The sequence below is a fragment of the Macrotis lagotis genome, chromosome 4, assembly GCF_037893015.1.
Source record: "Macrotis lagotis isolate mMagLag1 chromosome 4, bilby.v1.9.chrom.fasta, whole genome shotgun sequence".
Lineage (NCBI taxonomy): Eukaryota > Metazoa > Chordata > Mammalia > Peramelemorphia > Peramelidae > Macrotis > Macrotis lagotis.
Genome location: NC_133661.1, coordinates 221457488 through 221477561, shown reverse-complemented (window position 1 = coordinate 221477561; position 20074 = coordinate 221457488). Strand labels below are relative to the sequence as shown.

The 20074-nt window shown below is 33.2% G+C and overlaps 1 protein-coding gene across 4 annotated transcripts in view; it reads left to right on the top strand.

Moving 5' to 3' along the window:
• LOC141522203 (cation channel sperm-associated auxiliary subunit beta-like) overlaps positions 1-20074 on the top strand; it is a 156273-nt gene that overhangs the window by 130839 nt on the left and 5360 nt on the right. For all 4 annotated transcript variants that reach the window (XM_074235413.1, XM_074235411.1, XM_074235412.1 and 1 more), the window contains 6 exons: positions 2245-2384; positions 8811-9008; positions 11026-11136; positions 12017-12127; positions 13424-13559; positions 17622-17722. In XM_074235413.1, the coding sequence (XP_074091514.1) occupies positions 2245-2384; positions 8811-9008; positions 11026-11136; positions 12017-12127; positions 13424-13559; positions 17622-17722 (797 nt within the window). The remainder of the gene's footprint in view (positions 1-2244; positions 2385-8810; positions 9009-11025; positions 11137-12016; positions 12128-13423; positions 13560-17621; positions 17723-20074) is intronic.

Here is a 20074-nt window from a genome sequence, read left to right as displayed (position 1 = left end):
GGTGCTCTTTACCCTGGCCTGAGGTCATTTGTCAGCTGGGCTGGTTCTTCTGCTCACACACCTGGGCCCACCGGAATTCGAATTCGGCCAAAGCTGCTGCTGGAGACAAATCCTGAGGCAGATGCTCTTTCTCCTGGCTTTTCTTTCTGGGTTTTGTGGGCCGGATTTCTTTTAAGAGGTTTGTTTCATGTGATAGATGGGGAAAGATCAGGAGACTTTAGAACTGTGCCTGTCTTCTCTCCACCATCTTGGCCGGAACTTTCGTTCTCTTACTTTCAATTAATTTTTTCTTTGATTTTCAGAATTTCTAATGTAGTATTTAATTAGGGATCTTTAATTTGCACTTTTTCTAGTGGTTTTTAGTTGCATGCCCAATTCATTGATCTTCTCTTTCTTTATTTTATTCATATAAGTATTTAGATATATAAAATTTTCCCTAAAAACAGCTTTGGCTACATCCCATAAATTGTTTGATTGTAAGATTTTTTTAATGCCAAAGTACATGGTAAATTTTGATAAAAGTGCCATGTACTGCAGAGAAAAAGATATTTTCTATCCTCCATTTTCTCAAGAGGTCAATCATATCTAATTTTTCTAAGTTTTTATTCACCCTTAACTTCCTTCTTGTTTATTTTATCATTAGAGTTATCTAATTTTGAGAGTGGGAGGTTGAGGTCCCCCATTATTAAAATCTTGCAATCAAATGCAGAAAGACAGAAATAATAAATGCTTGCTTTTCAGATCATGAGACAAGAAAAATTACATGCAATAAAGGGCCATGGATACATATATCAAAAATTAATTGAAAACTAAATAGCTTAATTTTAAAGAATTAGTAGATTAAACCCCAAATTATAGAAAGAAATCAATAATTACATCCAAGAAAATGATAATGAGACATAACAAAATTTATGGGATGTAGCCAAAGCTGCAATCTTCTCCAATCAGCTGCCATTCTCCCCTCTGCCCTGCTCTTCATGGGGAAGTTCTTGAAGCTGAGGCTAGTATAGACACAGCTGCTCCTAGAATTTGTTGTTTGTTGATTCAATAGAATTAACTAGGAAGTATCTGCACTTCAGTTTGGCCAGACTGACATCTCAGGAATTACATCTTTCCAAAAGTCCTCCCAAGTTATCTCAGGCAGACAACTGTTTTACTCTGACTTTTAATTATTTTTATTACTCAAATTTCACTATGAGATGTGACTTTATTTATTTGCTTGTTTGTTTATTTATTTTTTAGGTTTTTGTAAAGCAAATGGGGTTAAGTGGCTTGCCCAAGGCCACATAGCTAGGTAATTAATTATTAAGTGTCCAAGGCCAAATTTGAACTCAGGTACTCCTGACTCCAGGGCCAGTGCTCTATCCACTGCATCACCTAAATATCCAGAGATGTGATTTTAAATTGTTTGTGAGGAAATTTGGGAGAGTCAGATAATTTTCTGCTCTATTTTGCCATCTTTCAAGAATTTTGGAATTAGGATAATTTTTTTTAAGAAGTGACTAAAATTATCCATATCCTTTGACTCAGAGATTCCACTATTACTCAAGGATCAGAAAGACATAAGGAAAAATTCTAAATATGTGAATATGTTCAAAATGACACCTCCTTATGACAGCAAACAATTTTAAAAAATAAACGATATTGTTAACTGATATAATGGAATATTATTGTGCTCTAAGAAATAACAAATACAAAAAAAATCAGAGAAGCACAGGAATTTTTACCTAAGGTTGGCTGAGGTGAAATAAGAACTGAGAAAACATTATATACAATAAAAACAATAAATATGGAAAGAAAAAATCAAACTGAATGTTATTTATAATAAGCAATATCTAGAGAAGAGTTAGAAAGTTTACTTATTTCCTTTCATTGTAGAATTGTATAGTTGGGGAATTATTTCAATCTACTATGAGATCTGATGTTTTTAGCTTTATTATTTTCTAAATAAACCAACTTTGCTATAAGTAGTGGTTCACTGGATATAGGAGGATTATGAATTGCATATTGTAATAAGTGTAATATAAAGGCAAAAGACAAAAAATGAAGTCAAAAATCAAAAATGCATTTCAACATTAAAAAAATTCAAATAGGATTAACCAATTAAGAAGTTATATTGATAACTTCTGGTTCTTGTGTTTCTTTTATTAATAATTAATGTTTAAGAATATTATTCTAAAATAACACTGTCTTAATTGATTTGGTTGAATAACTGAGTAGATATTCTTGTTCTCTGTTTTGTAGGTATTCGGACAAAGAAAACACCACTTCTAAAAATAGTCATTGGAAGATCAGCTTTGTTCAATATAGCAACAAAAGCTTATTGGGATGAAACTGACAGTTATATAGTTGAAATGGAAATTTTAAATAGATATTTCAGAAAAGTAAGATAGAATTTCATACTTTATAGATTAAAAAAACCCACGGCATTTAATAGTCTTTCTAAAGTTAAAGACAGAGGAAAATACTTTCAATGCTATTTTGTTATCATTTTTTCTTTTACTTTAAAGAAAATAGATGTTAATGCTTTTGTAACAAGGTCATCAAATTTATTTTTCCTTGATGCAATCATCTATGTAGAGAGCTACTACCTCAAATGAAATTTTTTTTCTCCATTGTTCTTTACTTTATCCCTTTCGGCTTTAAAATAGAATAACCTTAATGTTTCCTTTCCTTTTCTTTCTTTGCTTATTTTTTCAAGGGAATGGGGTTAAGTGGCTTGCCAAGGCCACACAGCTAGGTAATAATTGTCTGAGGCTGGATTTGAACTCAGGTACTCCTGACACCAGGGCCAGTGCTCTATCCACTGTGCTACCTAGCTGCCCCAATGTTTTCTTTTTTAAGAAATTTATTAATTTATTTTTGAATTTTATAATTTTCCCCCAAATCTTGCTTTCCTCCCCCCCACCCCCCACAGAAGGCAGTCTGTTAGTCTTTACATTGTTTCCATGTTACACGTTGATCTAAATTGAATATGTTGAGAGGGAAATCATATCCTTAAAGAAATATAAGAGCAAGATTACATAATAAGATAACTTTTTAAAAAAATAAAGGTAATAGTCTTTCATCTTTGTTAAAACTCCATAAATTCTTTCTCTGCATACAGATGATGCTCTCTATTGCAGGCACCCCAGAATTGTCCCTGATTGTTGCACTTATTTAATGAACAAGTCCATTAAGGTTGATCATCAGTCCCATGTTGCTGTTATGGTGTGCATTGTTCTGGTTCTGCTCATCTCACTCAGCATCAGTTCATGCAGATTCCTCCAGTCTTCTCTAAATTCCCATCCCTCCTGGTTTCTAATAGAACAATAGTGTTCCATCACGTACATATACCATCAGCCATCACCAATTGATAGACATTCACTGAATTTCCAATTTTTTGCTACTACAAATAGAACTGCCATGGATGTTTTTACCCCTCTTTGTGATCTCTTTAGGGTATAGACCCAGTAGTGGTATTGCTGGATCCTAGTGTTTTTCTGATAAAATAGCATTCTTTTTTTTCTATTTCTTTTCTTCAGCAATCATTTTTCTTTAAGGATTTCAATTTTAGTTTTTTTTAACATCTCTCCCTCCTCTCCCCCCTTCCCCCAGTAGAATGCAATTTAACATAGGCCCTACATGCTAAAGGTAGATCTATATTAGTTTTGCTGTGAAAGAAGAATGAAATCAAAATGAAGAAAAAACAATAGAGAGAAAAATAATACATAGGAAAACTTTTAAAAATTGAAGATACTAAGTTTTGGTCTGCATTTAAACTCCACAAATCCTTCTCTGGATATGGTGTTTACCCTCAGAAATCTTTTAGAATTGTATTTGATTATTGTACTGTTGAAATGAACAAGTACATCTTAGTTGATTCTCACCCAATGTTGCTGTTGATGTAATGTTTTTCCAGTTCTGCTCACTTCACTCAGCATCAGTTCTTGACAGTCTTTCCAATCTATTCTGAAGTACCATCTCTCGTGATTTCTTATAGAACTATAGTGTTCCATTACATTCACATACCAGAGTTTTTTCCCAACCATTCCCCAATTGATGGGCATCCCCTCAATTTTCGATTCTTTGCCACTATGAAAAGAGCTGCCATAAATAAAATGGCAATCTTAATGGAAGTTAGGGAATGTAAGGACACTTCAGATGATTCTGACAAGAAGTTGAAACTACTATTAGATTCAAGTGAGAGATATAACATCTGGATGCTGGGGCAAATAGAACCTGATAATTCAGCACTATTAACTTTTCTGTCTTTGGGGACAGGGATTTATAAATATAGAGTTCAAAAGATTTCAACTAATTAGAATTTTGTTAGAAATTTAATAAGAAAAATTTAATAGGACTTCACATAATAAAATCATATGAAAATCAATTTTACAAGTGGAGAAGCCAGATATTTATCTAAAAATAAGCTACAGGTTTAACACAGAATGGGTTAACAATTTGTTATAATCCTCATGTGTGTTTAGACTGAATAAACTGATCTAGTGCATACTGGAAGATGACAGTTATTTCCACATTTTATTGTTCCTTTAATTAATCATGTTTGGCAACACATACATCATTATCATCTATAGTGCTTACCTTTTCTAAGAAAGGATAGACTATAGGTTATTTTTTTTAATCTTTTTTTATGGGCTAAAGTTAACTCCTTGATCTTAAAATGGAAGGAGGACAAAAAGACCAATGAAAGATAAATGAAGGGTATAGATAAAGTTAAAATTTACCAACAGTGATTTCATTATCACCCATGTTCATGAACAGAAATGAAACTATAAGTTGTTCATGTCATGAGGTTGCTGTAACAGGTTGATAGCTCAGATGCTTACTAAAAGAAGCAGAATAATCTATGCAGCAATACTGAAGTGACAAATCAGAGAATCACAGAAGACTGAGATATTACATTGGGATTATGATCTGCTTACTAAACAGAGGAGGTCATAAGCCTTCTGAAGTATTGAAGTGAATTTCCTTTGCACATATCATTTTCTATTATTTAGAGAGACAAGGGAAGTACTATCATTTATGTGGGCCCCATCTGATTTCAATCTCAATGCATGAATTTAAGAAATTTATCAGTGAAAGAGACTTATTTTCTTAATAAACAGGAGAGCTGGGACAAAGAAAAGAAAAGTGAGTGTAGCTGAAGTAGCAAAATATCCTGAGAGAGAGACAAGAGAAACATTGACCTAGCTTTGAAACTACCACTTCTTTCAGATCCCAGAAGAAATTGCCCAAAATACTGAGAATAGCAGCTTCCCCTAGGCTACCAATCTTGCTCTCATCTCACCCCTTCAATCAATCACTAAATCAAACCCTATTTTTAAAATATCTAATATGTGCTGGACATTTTGCTCAGTATTGGGGATATAAACAGTGTTTAAAGACAGTCCCTTTCTTCAATAACCAGAGATGATGAAAATTAAAGAAATTTATCACTACCAAACTCTTTGACACTATCAAATTATTCATTACCAAAAGGAGATATTTTTCCCCCAGAAGAAATGATGCTTAAATAAAATACAATCTGCTTTGTTTTTACATGTTCACCATGATGGGGCCTTTCTATCTGAAAAAAAATTGATGATATTTGTTATCTCCCTAGAATGTGAACTCCTTGAAAGCAGGAATTATCGTGGTTTATCTGAGTCGTCCATAGTTTTTATGGGGTTTTATAATTTCCCCCCATTCATTCACTCAATACATTCATTCTGAAATTCCTGACTCCTTTTCTCTTAGTACTTAGCATCAATCCATGCGAGTTCTTGTCTACTTAGCTGAGTTGGTCCATGCAAAGTATTGAGTGTACAATTACCAAAAAATGAAAAAATTTAAAAATTCCAAAAAGCACCAAAGAGAAGATAATAATAGCTTACACTTATAGGAACTAACTATAATGACTAATGACTAATTAAACTTTAGAGAATAAGGAAAACTATAGAGCAATGTCATTAGTGGATTATATATATATACATATATATATATATATATATATATATATATATTCAAAGATGATGATGATGATGATTTGTCCTTTGTTCTTGAAGAAGACCATGGCAGGAAGGAGGTGATGCCATGACAAATACATGACTTGGATTTGAGTGAGAGTGCTGTACTATGTCACCAGCCTCAAGTTCTCCTCTAGAGTCATCTGGATCTAGAGTTAAATGACTTGCCCAAGGTCACATATCTAGTGTGTCAAGTATCTGAAGCTGAATTCAAACTCCTGTCCTAATTCCAAGACCAGTGCTCTATCCATTGCACTGCTTAACTTTCCTATATTTCAAATAATATTATAGCAAAATGATATAGCATACACAGAGAGATGCATTAGCATTCATAACAGGTCATTTTATCAAAATGATGTTTGTAACAGTGTATCAGTACTGGGAAACAACAAAAATAACAATTACCGCCACTGCCACCCCCACCATCCACCTACCCATACCCCCCCCCACGAACAGACACAGACACAGACACAGACACACACACAGACACAGAAACAGACACAGACACAAAGACACAGACACAGACAGACACACACACTAACTCTACTACCAGCCTTCTATATGTACCCCCAACTCTCCCTCACTCAGTGACATACTCTAATACCAGTTCCCTATATAAGCTTCCAACCCTAGCTCCCCCTCAGATATACAAAACTACCATAACTTCTACAACTTTCATGACTACTCCCACTCCCACCACCACCACCACTGCTATCTCTACTACCACCACTACTGCCACTGCTACCATTACTAACTACTATTACTAGCTACTACTAACTACTACTACTGCTAACCACTATTACTGTTAACTACTACTACTATTACTACTACTACTGCTACTACTACCCAAGCAAAGCACTCTACATTTATTTAATTTTATCTATTCATAAAGGTCCTGTGAGATAGGTATTACTATTATTATATCTTTCATTTTATAGATAAGAGAATTGAAGATTAAATGACTTGTCTAAAATTACATAGCACCTGGGACAAAATCTGAACTCCTTTCTTCCCATCTCTAACTCTAGTCCTTTACCCACTGTTCTACCTTTATTATTAACCAAATGACTAAATCTACATGTTTATATCAAAAGTTTAAAAAATAACTGACAGTGGTGACTAGGTGGCACAGTGGATAGAGCACTGACCCTGGAGTCAAGAGTACCTGAGTTCAAATCTGACCTCAGACACTTAATAATTACCTAGCTATGTGAACTTGGGCAACCACTTAACCCCATTACTGTGCAAAAACCTAAAAAAAAAACCCTGGCAGATAATTAATTTGTGTTTAAAAATGCTAAAAAGTACAAAATAGGAATATATTAAATAAAAAAAATCTCTAAAAATCCATTAACATTTTGATTAGAGAAAATTAGAAGATTTTACATTAATATAGGGATAAAGCAATGATATCCCCATCTCTAATTTAATTTAACATTACTTTGAAAACACAAGCAAGAGCAAAAGATAAGAAAAAAGAAATTGAAGCCTGAAACAGTAGTAAAGAGAAGATGACTATTTGTATTTTCAGTTGACAAGATAGTTCATTTTTAAAAGACTAGTGATTAGCTTTTGTACAGTAATAACAAAATTTAGAAAAAATTATGAAAAATTAATTAAAAATATCTATGAAATGAGCACTTTCAACTAATCAAAAATATTAACAAACCAGTTTAATATAGTTACCAGTGAATAAATCATGAATCATCTGATTCGAGGAGGAATGTCTATTATTCATGATTGAGTTATGCCAATTTGAAAAAAGATAGTTCTCATGTGTTATGAAAATCAAACCATGCAATTCTATAAAACTAAAATTGTACAATTCTTTTTGAGAAATTTCAGATCTAATACTATAAAAATAGGTAACAAAAAAGATAGGAACACAGGAAGGGCATTACTTTCAGACTGCAAATTAATAATGTATCAACAGTTCTGAAGAAGCAAGATGATTTTAACAACTCTGGAAACTTCTACATCGATATGTATCTAGATACATATCTATTTCTCTCTCTCTCTCTCTGTCTAGATTATCTATCTATCTATCTATCTATCTATCTATCTATCTATCTGTCTGTCTGTCTGTCTGTCTGTCTGTCTATCTATCTATCTATCTATATCCCTCAGAGCATTTCTCATAAAAGCATCTCAAGGGCTTGCTCTTAAAAATATTTCCTTAAGTCACAAATTTATGTTGATAAACTATTATATTTTATCTGGAAGTTTTAAGATTACACATATCAAATATAGCTGTTGGTTATTAATTTTTTGCCTAAACTTGTTATTTCATTTTTGGAAATGTATTTTTGAATATTACCAAAGTAGATGAGCAAATATTCAAAAATTGATGTATTAAGAGAATTTGATGGTGCATTGAGAAGTTAAATGAATTAATCTCATTTGTGACAAAAAATAAATTTCTGCTAAAAAAACACATTTCTTGAACAGTTAAACTGTTAGGTGGGTAGACAATTATTCTCACAGTGCATATCCAATTCCTCATTTAAGTGAATCCATCATATCAACAGAGCAATGAAATATTATTAAACTTACCACTAAGAACTTATTTATTACAAGTTTATGTAATGGTGAAATTTGATAAGAAACTGTTAACTTGAATAATTAATTTTCATTCATAAATATGCAAATAATTTTTCTTTTAAAAATTGCTTTATACTCTTCTATTGCATCTGATTTTCAATGAAATTGTCCAAGTCATTCATATAAGTTCTTTGAAAACTGATCTTTTTTCTCTTCTTTTGGCTGCTTTAAGTAGACTTGAATTATGTGCTTCTCTTCCAGGGTATGACTTCAATTTCATTCATAGTTTGGCAGGCAACAGTTGATTGTCTTACATCAGCAATTATCCTAAAACTGAAAAGCAGTTGTAGCTATAATAAACACATGAGTTTTTTACCCAAATATCAAATATCCCTGGATGCCTGGGAACGAGGAGAGTATCAAGATGAGCATGGATTCAACATTATCAAAACTTTGCCGGTAAGATTAGCTTGTTTTAGGAGTGATGATTGCTCCTAACTATTAATTTGCATTTAGTCATTTACTATAGGCAGCTTTATAAGATATTTAAGATAATTTACAATGCTGTAATCTCAGTGGTCATGCCAATCAGAATAGGTGTTAATGAACTATATTAAAAAATTTGAACAGATGAGAGATTTGGTTTTCAAAAACTGAAATTAGTCCTTTTGTGTTCTTGGAATGAACATCACAAAACATGATCTCAAATTACTTTATAATTCATGATGTAAAAAGTAAAACAAGAAGTAATTAAGTCAAGTTCAGTTTAATGGAAGGAGAGACTAGATCTCCTGTCTCCATGATGAAGGGAATAGGACACCAAGAAATATGATATTTCTGCTGAAGTAGAGGCTAGCTAAAAGAGGCAAGGAAGAGACTCATGTAGTGTGAAAAGTGACAAACCTTGCTTTTGAGGTCCTTACAATCTTCTTGCAGGAAAATGAGAGGTTCACATATGAATATAATACAAAATAAAGGTAAAGGGACATAGGTAGAGTCCAAAAGGTCTGTGTACTATACACAGTTCTATTTGATTAAACATTTTTCTATGTTATTTAATGTTTTATTGTTGACTTGGTTTCATCATTATTAACTTCACTTGTCCATTATTTATTTAATAGATATTTTTAAGCACTCACTACCACAACCAGCATTGGGACAATGGGGACATTAAAAACCATGGGGTCCAGGCTTCAGAGTAAATACATAGAGTTCTGCTTTTGACAAACCATTTGGGGATACCTGGTGAACATTCTTCTTGGACATATCTAATGATATAGAATGAAGGGTTCTGACATTCTATGTCATAGTATGGTTAAGTGTTCCAGATTATTTCCAAAAATTAAAATAGAATGCCTTCTGAATGCTCTGAAATGGAGATATCAGCAGGTACTTGCAAAATCAGGTCACAAAGTGTCTCCAAATAGTTTGGCAATAGGCAGATCAAATGATTGTGCTCATATTGTCCCCTATTATATAGACTTATAGGATCTACTCTTACTATATTCTTTTTTTTGTACTGGTTTATGGAGGTTTCCTAAGGTTTGACCTGCGATATACATAACTCCATGATCCTACACTGTAACCCTCTATTTGCTTTGCTTTATTAGTTCTCTGAGTACTTGAATCCACCTCTTAATATCCTGCTTCTAAACTACTGTTTGCTATGATCATATTCATGTTTGTTAGAACTAAGAATTTATTAAGTTCCATGTGTAAAGGACTCTCCTACCTCTGACCTTTTAGGATTTTCAGGTCAAAAACTTCAGGTTATAGTCCAGAGGAATCTCTGGTACTTATTTCAAGTTCAAGTATATGTAGAAGGCTGAATGACTGAATACTAGAGATCCTTTTATACTATAGAAACTTTTATAAGTAGGCAGCTAGGTGCAGCAGTGGGTAGAGCACCAGTCTTGGACATTTGACACTTACTAGCTGTGTGATCTTGGGCAAGTCACTTTACCCTGACTGCCTCTCATCCAGGGTCATCTCCAGTAATCCTGATTCATCTTTTGCCATTGGTCCCAGGTGGTTATGGAGGAGAAAGTAAGACTGATGACTTGGCACAGCATCCCTCACTCAAATCCAATTCATGTGCTTATCATGGTATCACCTCCCAGATGTTATGATCTTTTTTGAGAACAAAGAAAAAACAGCAGCAGCAGCAGCAGCAGAGCTTATTATTAAAAAAATTCTCTAACTCCATGTGGAAGATATATGAGTCAGGAATGGTCAAGAGATTAGGGACTCCTGTTCATCCACAAGTGCGGTACTCAAGACAATTGTGGTGCAATGTCACTCAATGTGGCTAAATGCAACTGTGACTCCTAATGGTTTTGAAAATGAGAACCAGTAAACCCAGTTTGCTATAAATAGTATTGTAAATAGTATGGTATAACTTGTATAAAACAATATTGTATACATTTATGCTTATTTATTGAATTCTGTTTGCATAATTATGTTTAATCCCTTGTAGGTAAACTACAGGCCTCCATCAACAATGGGATTAGCTATCCCAACCACTGATAACTTTTATCATGCAGATCCTAGCAAACCCCGGCAAAGGAATTACCATCCTGCATCAAAAGTAAGTCATTTTCCATAATTATATTAGTATTTCTGTGAATTCTAGATATCAGTGCAATCATATCCTGAATCTCTGTAACCTTTGAATTTCATTAAAAATTCACAAAATATTACTACCTATGTTCACAAAGATGAACTGAATCACAAATGAAACTTAAGAAATATGTTGGCACCTTTGTGATGTATAACCAAATTTTCCCTATAAAGTCCCTGTGAGTTTTTATTTTTATCTACTGAAAAAATCTAAAGAGCATGACATCATGAACTTTTATTCTTTGTCCTGAAACTGTCCTTTATGTTGTCAGAGCATTGCTGGGAATCGTCAAAACTGATGACTAAAGATTCTCATTCATGGTCCTTTATGTAAATGAAGCATCTTCAATGCATATTTCTCAACATTTCTAGCACCCACCCTCCCTCCCTCCCTCCCTCCCTCCCTTCCTTCCTTCCTTCCTTCCTTCCTTCCTTCCTTCCTTCCTTCCTTCCTTCCTTCCTTCCTTCCTTCCCATTTCCATTAGGATGCCAAGGCAATCACTAAGCACTTTTATGGACAGATGACTTAAGAACAAATTAGAACTATGGTTTCCAGGAAAATCCTATTATCCACAGCACTCCTGGAATACCTTTATTTTTTCCCCTTGAAGATCTTTGTGCATGAATTTCAAATGTAATTTCATAGAAGATGATCTGGATGTATGTATTTCTTAGGATGAAGTCCTCTAATTTATTGGTTTGTATTTATCTTTGGGCAAGAGGTTATAAAAACCAGTAAGGGCAGTATGGAGATTGTGGTTAAACTGGCTGCTGACTGCAATGAGTATAAGACTGATGAATTATCTGATTTTTTTCTCTCTCTCTTCCCACTTGTATTTTTTTTGTAGAAAACAGGAAAATATAAGCAGTGTTTAAACAAGCGCACTAGAGAGGATTGTAATTGTACTACTGAGCAGAAGTTGTCTCAAAATATAATTTTCTCAGACTGCACGGAAAAGGTAAGATATTTTAATAACCTGAAAACAAATCACTTAAATGTTCAATTAATGACATTAGGTGTTGTTTCTTTAAAATGCAAAACAAAAAAAGCTCACATAATATTTATGTGAAAGGCATAGTAGAAAGGCATATTTATTTCTTCCCTCTGCTCCCTCTCTTTCCCTCCCCTCCCTTCCTCCCTTCCTTTCCCTTCCTTTCCACATATAAAAAGTATATCTTGAGCCTTTATCTGATGAAAGGCACTAAAATGAAATAAAGAATAACACATTTTTCCTAATTTCAAATAGCTTATATTCTTATAGGTAAATATAAAATAGACATGTTATCACAATTACTATAATATAAACTAGAATATAATAGCTTTTTGGAAATAAGAAAAGTGTTATGAAAAATCAGAGGATGAAGAAAATATTTCTAGCTTGGAGAGGGAAAGATCATGTAAGATTTCAGGGAAGAGGGGGCATTTCATTTACTTTATCTATCTGTTCTATCTATCTATCTATCTAAATATCCATCTATCATTTGTTTTTGAGGTCTTAAAAATATTTAGTTATCTAGTTTCCCAATTACATGCAAAGATAGTTTTTCAACAATTATTGTTTTTATAAGGTTTTGAATTTCAAATTTTTCTCCCTCCCTCCTCTTATTCCCCCGCCCCAACAGAAAACAATTTAATATAGAATGTATATGTGTAACTTTGTTAAACATGTTTCCATATTAATCATATGAAAGAAAACTCAGGTTTCATCAACAGCATCAAATGTTTTGTATGGAGGTCAAGAAGAATTTAGTTTGAGAAAAGTCCATCAAATTTGGACTTTTCTTGAGTAATCTACTTTTGGAGAGAATAATTTCAGTTGAGTGTGTGATTAAAAGAGAGATTACAAAGTTTTAAGAAATTGGGCAAAAGGAAATAGCTTTTTATTTTACTTCCTGGAATTCATGATGATGCTCTTGAATGGAACTTTTAAAAGAAAATTTCATTCTGGGGCGGCTAGGGGGCATAGTGGATAAAGCACCGGCCTTGGAGTCAGGAGTACCTGGGTTCAAATCTGATCTCAAACACTTAATAATTACACAGCTGTGTGGCCTTGGGCAAGCCACTTAACCCCATTTGCTTTGCAAAAACCTAAAAAAAAATTTCATTCTGTGAGGAAAAATCTGAAGATGTAGATTTCACAAGTCTATTATATTATTTACTAAAGGAAACAAAAAGTTTAATTGATATTAAAACTTGGAAGATATAGGATGATGCTTCTTTAAGGTTAAAAATCCCTCTTGTAATTCATTTTTAGGTTGTTCGTTTTATATATCCAGTTATCCAGTACCCTATCTTTTTGAATATCAAGGATGAAACTACTTCTATCCCAATGGAACCTCCATATCTTGTTACCATATCTGAAGTGAATAAGAGGAAAAACTGGAAACTCAGTAAGATTCATCTTTTTTTATAACTTGCTTGTTAGAAATCATTTAGACTAGAGTTTTCAAATGGAGAACTATAAGAGCCTATGAATTTATAAGGAGTGTCAATTATCTCATGAGAAGTCCTTTGAAAAATAAGTGGCCTTTCTTGTTTCCTTTCTACTATTTAAGACAATAATTTGAATTCTTTTATTTACAATGTTTCAGGATTTTAGCACTCGCTGTTCAAATTTCAGATATAAAGATGTTATAATTTGTGATCCTTGCTTGCTTCAATATTAGTATTTTCTCTTTTAGATTTTTTTTAAAACTAATTCTTGGGGCGCCTAGGTGGCACAGTGGATAAAGCACTGGCCCTGGAGTCAGGAGTACCTGGGTTCAAATCTGGTCTCAGACACTTAATAATTACCTAGCTGTGTGGCCTTGGGCAAGCCACTTAGCCCCATTGCCTTGCAAAAACCTTAAAAAACCCCCAACTAATTCTTGACTGCTGTTTGCTCAATGATATACCCCAATTTAGAATAAAAACAAAAACCATTCCATTATGAAATTTATGATTATCACAAAGCTAATGTATTGGCTTACAAAATCAGTATATCAAAAGATCTAGACAGAGTAAGATAAAATTTGAATGTAATATGAATTTGAATATTGATAAATGTTCATGTAATGCACCTAATTTAAAAAAATTGTGACAAGAATAGAATTCATGTGAAAAAGCTCTTGGGGTTTATTGGCAGAGACATGATAAGGCAGTCAAAATGCCAATGTGGTCATAGGCTACTTAGAAGGATCTTGTTGAGAGGAAAGGGAGTGATGGTCATACTGTGCTCTGTGCTTCATCTATAGCATTGTGTTCTGGACACCACATTTTGGGTTCAATAGTGATGATCTATAGTTAATCCATTAGTTATTAATCAACCTGGTGAGCATATAGGAATGTTTAACCTGAAGAATAGAAGACTGTTTAAACTTTTAGTCTTAATTTGTTTACCTGTAAAATGAAACTGTAAAATAATTTAAAATTCATAATGCACATAGACAATGATCATAGAAATTAACTTTGACAAGGCACAAATATGAGCTAATAAGACATTGGAAGTACAAATAAGTTTAGATTAATTACTTTATTCGGCCTCTATTCAGTAATGATTGATGATAAGGTTCCCATGAAAATCAGAAGATGCAAAAATGGTTTATATATTGGAATATCCATGTAAAATTATGAATGGAGAATAGATGTTTCTCTCATTCTGTGCACAATTAAAAGATTAATCTGAATTTGAAATTGGAAGAACTGGGTTCAAGTTTCAGTGCTGTCACTATTTGTGTGTCCTTGAGTAAATCACTAATTTTTTCTGGATCTTAGATTCTAATGACTTTTTGAGCTTAAATGTTCCAAAATTAAATATTCTTTCTATGTGAACATGTGAGAAATATTGACCTCTACAGAAAGTTAAGAAGATGGAGCAGCTACATCGCAGAGACTCTGTATGAGTCATGTAGCAAAGATGACAGACAATAGATGAATCATTCACTTTTACTGAAATATATGGGGCCAGAAGCACTTAATCAGGACACCAAAACCTTTGTGTTACATCAGAATCCCAGGATGTCAGAGTTGGAAAGAACCCCATAAGAATATCCAATTCAATCTGATTTTGAAAAAGAATATATTTTGATATACACTGTTAAGTAATCATTTACATTTTGTTAGAAAATACATAATGGGTTCCCCATCCCCCTCATTCCCACATCAAAACCCTGGGGAAATTTACTCAAGGTCTAGGTTTTATCTTAAATTTAGAGTTTTTCCAAAGTGGAAATTCAGAAGGTATAGTATAAGATAGTAGAGGTGAGGCAGGAAGGAAAGGATAGTGAGGACAGATAATGCCACTCAGGGGTTGCTAAGTCATCTCAGATTGATAGGTCCTTCAGTTCTGAGTCATATGTGTTCTTGATGCTGCTTGAGCAAACTCAGGTACATGAGCTATGAGATGACCCATGCAAAGCCTTTCCTATGATACTCCATGGGATTCAACCTTACTATATAATTTAATTCAGGGCAAATGCTATTAAAATCTTTATATTATAGTCTCCTTTTAGGTTAAGTCTATAGACCCTTCCTCAAAATAACATTTTAAAATGCTGTTTTAAATAATACTTAAAATAAAATATATAAGCTAACAAAGAGTACCAAGGCTATTAAATATTTAACAAAATATATTTTAAAGCATTTACAGACCCAAAGTTAAAAAAAATCTAACTTGGAATTTTTCTCCTTGGAATTTGAAACGATTGGTACTGGCCAATGTATAAGGGCAAAAATAACAATTCTAAGATAAGTTAAACTATGTCAGAGAGAATTATAAAATCTTATACTCTCAGAAATTAAAAAAAAATTTATGTAAAGCAATGGGGTGAAGAGTGACTTGCCCAAGGTCACACAGCTAGGCAATTAAGTGTCTGAGGTCGGATTTGAACTCAGGTCCTGATTTCAGGACCTGTGCTTTATCCACTGTACCACCTAGCTGTCTCCTCTTATAAATTTTTAAGAGAAATTTACATGTATTAACTTATTTCTGAGACATTTCCAGTTCTGAAACTCAGGTTCCTCACCCATTAAGTGAACATGCTGAACAGATTTATCTCTAAGGTTCCTTTTAGGTCTGTGATCTTTAAAACCACAACTTTATGAGTTACTGTTATTCCAATTATGTTGTTAACCCTTCTTTTTAGGTCTCATTTTCTTGTTCAACTAGGAATACTCACTGCAGTAATTTGGAATTTTTCAGCTAAGTTTTAGGAGTTTTAAAATCTGTAGACTTAATCAATTTCTCTCTTGATCAGTCAATTATTTCATTTTCTACATTTAGCAGAGAGTGTTTTTTCCAAATGAATGATAAAATCAGCAAATCCCATATTTTTGTTGAAAAAATATAGGAAATAATGACACAAGTTTTACAAATCCAAAAGAAGGTTAATACAGGAAATTTTGTATAACTAACTGAATTTTAGGAGAGCTATAAATGGAAGGGATGCTGTGATATTCTAAATTTATGTAAACACTGGTGATCTAAAGATTTGAAGTGTTATATATAATATGTGTAGAAATGCTCCTATTCTTTCCTGGATGTTGATATATGTGAAATTTAGGTATTACTTATTACTTTTACATCTATATTTACAATTTGGGAATGTTGAGCATTGTCATTAGTTAAGGATAGTTTTTTTTTTTTTTTTTAGTTTTTACAAGGCAATGGGCTTAAGTGACTTGCCCAAGGCCACACAGCTAGGCAATTATTTTGTGTCTGAGACCAAATTTGAATTCAGGTCCTCCTGACTTCGGGACCAGTGCTCTATCCACTGCTCTACCTAGCTTCCCAGTTAAGGATATCTCCATTAAACAGAGGTGGGAAAATTGTAAATGCTCTGGATTTCTAATGTAATTCAGCTCCCCTGAAGCAGATTCAAGAGTCTATGAATATAGTGAAAAGATTATTATTCATTTAGCACCTTTGGCTTAGTACTTTATGTAGTGGAGTGTCTTATACATATTAAAAAGGCTATCAGAACAAGTATTAGAATAAGGCCTGATAAGTTCAAAGGTTTTAGCACAGTCTAAAATAGCTGTTCAATATTCTATGTTGGACTTTTTTGCAGATTCAAAGTTTTGACGATGTTACCTTAATCAGTATTAATAGAAAAGGAAAGTTGTAAATTTAAGCGATAATTCATAAGACATTATTTGGAACTTGATACACTTTTTTTTCATGGAAGAATTATCTATGTGATCATGTTCCCAGGCCAGTTCCAGAGTATAATTGTACTCACAGTATATCCAATGTATAACACTGAATTAATTTCATTATCAGAATGATTTAAAGCAAATAATTTCACTTTTCTTGGCCTTAATTCCTCATTTATAAAATGAGAATAATTAAATGTTTTGTAAACATTAAAAGGTTATGTAACCATGAGTTCCTATAGATGTTAACCATCATGGATAAAAACATTTTTTTGTTGGGAAATCATGCATGCCTGAGAAATATCTTGATCATTTTGTAGGACAAAGTGTAACAGATGATATTAAAAAAATGAAAGAGTACTTAGAAATCGTCCATCCTCATACTGTGTTTAATCCAAAGGATCTCAATCTGAGCATATCTGTAAGTTCATATTGTTTTGCGTATTTTATTTTCTTACTTTTTTAAAATGGGAGAAAAGTTCATACCATCTATCCATCAAATTAACCTGCTTCTGAAGAGGATTAGAGTCTGAAAAATATTTTGATGAGTGAAAAGAGTATTCCAAGTGTATTAGAATGCATCATTTTCTGCCTATAGAAGAATACACTTTTTTACTTTTTTTGTTGTTGGGGGGGTCACCCTGACATGAGTAAAAAAAGTGAAATAAATATCATCTTCATGTGAATGCTAGAAAGGGCCCTTGAAAGGGCGGGAACTGGTTTTGTACTGAAAGTGAGATCTGAACAGTTCAGTGATTAAACTGATTTTCTACAAAATTTTAAAAGTCCTAGAGGAAAGAGTCATCAACTTATTGTAGAGATTTTATATCGATGACTCATGCTTATATATGAACAAGAATGACATAGAATGAGAGCTTATAGAAAGGTAGGCTCTAGAGTGATGGAGAGTAAAAAACAATGTCAAAATGATGACTTCATTTGAATAATATTGTGAATGCCTTTCTGAAGGGCAAAAATAGTCCATTAGAGCCTTTCATGTTTAAGACCTAGATTTAATTATGATCTGGCACCATGTGTGCTCTGTCTGTGTATATGTGGGGAGGGATATTTCCCCACAACAGTCATGGAATCCAGCAAAATAAAACTCACCAAGAAAGAGACTATGCATTTAGAAATTTAAGAAATAGTTTGAGAGTTCAAGGAATTTTGGAGAACATTGTGAGATAAGGGGCATACTATCTAGTCTGACAAAAATACAAAGTAATTATTCAAGACCAGAAGCAGTCTCAAGGAATAACATGTCTGGAAACAAAGAAGAGAACCAATCATGGATTTAAGAGAGAGTTTCAGCAAACAAGATTTGGATTGCAGAAAGTTTATTAGGATGAAAGAACTTCCAGGCCAGTTCCCTCAGTGTATGTTTACTCATGAACTTTGTGTGACAGTGTATTTCAAATTATGGAGAAATGTTTTATAGCTACAATTTTTATCATGTCTTCTTAATAAATGCATTTGATAAGAATTAATGCTTTTTAATGAAAAATTTGTTAGTGAGGGCTTGTAACTAGAATATTGAAAATACAAACCAAAGTATAGAACCTAAGGTAGCTACTGAACTTGGGGATATTCAACTTGCAAGTGAAGTGTGAGTTCAGTTTGTAGAAGGAAATATGCCTGGAGTAGAAATCAGTTACAGGCTTTTTAGACAACATAGCCAGGAAAAATAAGATCAATGAATGAAAATAGAACATCTTTATTTCCTCTGGCTTGATTGAGGGAAATTAATTATAAGAAGTTAAAGAATTATTTATTGACAGCAACAGGATGACTTAATTTATATACACTTAACCAGGTTTGCTTCTAAATTTCAAACTCAAGGGCACCTGGGAACTTGAGGTAATTTGTCTTAGCTAAAGGATAAGATCTCCCATCCCCTTGTATCCAGGAAATTTTGGGAACTTAGTCATTAGTCACTTCCCAAATCCTGCATCTCTGTCTCCATCTTGCTCTATAGTAGGCTAACTATTTTGAAAAGATAATTTCTTTGACTCTTCTTAGGACTAGAAAAGGGGGACTAAAAATGATGTTCTCTTACCTTCCTGTCAGTTCTAGTGTAAATAAGGACTAATTTCCCCAACTCCTATTTTCATTGGAGGACCAGGTTACCTGAGGACATCTGACTACTTTTCTCCTTAGAATCCTATGGATGACCCTGAAATGTTGCAATGAGATTTTCTAATAGCCCCTCACTGGTGTATTTCTCCCAATATTTATACATTATTCAGACTTAGAGGAGTTTACAAACATTAAGGTCAGTTAGAGAAAAAACACCTATTCAATATCTTCGGCCACGTTCTCTCAACTGTATACATAGAATTCTGTGGAATGTGGACTCAAGCTTAGAATGCATTAGGAAAAAAAATCCTTGGTTCCTGGAAGTCATTTTCTCCTTTTGTAGAGTTGTAAAGAAGTTTTCTTTTGGTGTGCATAGCTCTCTATTGAGTTCCAAGGATCAGTGTTCTTTTATTATCCTAAAGATGCTTTTCCTCAGTGTTTCAAGTTTGTTTGTGGACCCTGATGTAGACACTATTATTAACCAATTCTGTTCCAGGAACACTGCTATGCAAATGGAAAATTCAAATGTAAATAAGTAATAATGGCTAAAATGTATGAATATTCTACAACTTGAAAAGTAATTTACAAATATCTATTTTTTTACATTGACAACAAACCTGGGAAATTTGTAATTTTTTCTGTTTTTCACGTGAGAAGACTTGGGATGCGAGAACTTTAAAATGAATTACTATGGTCG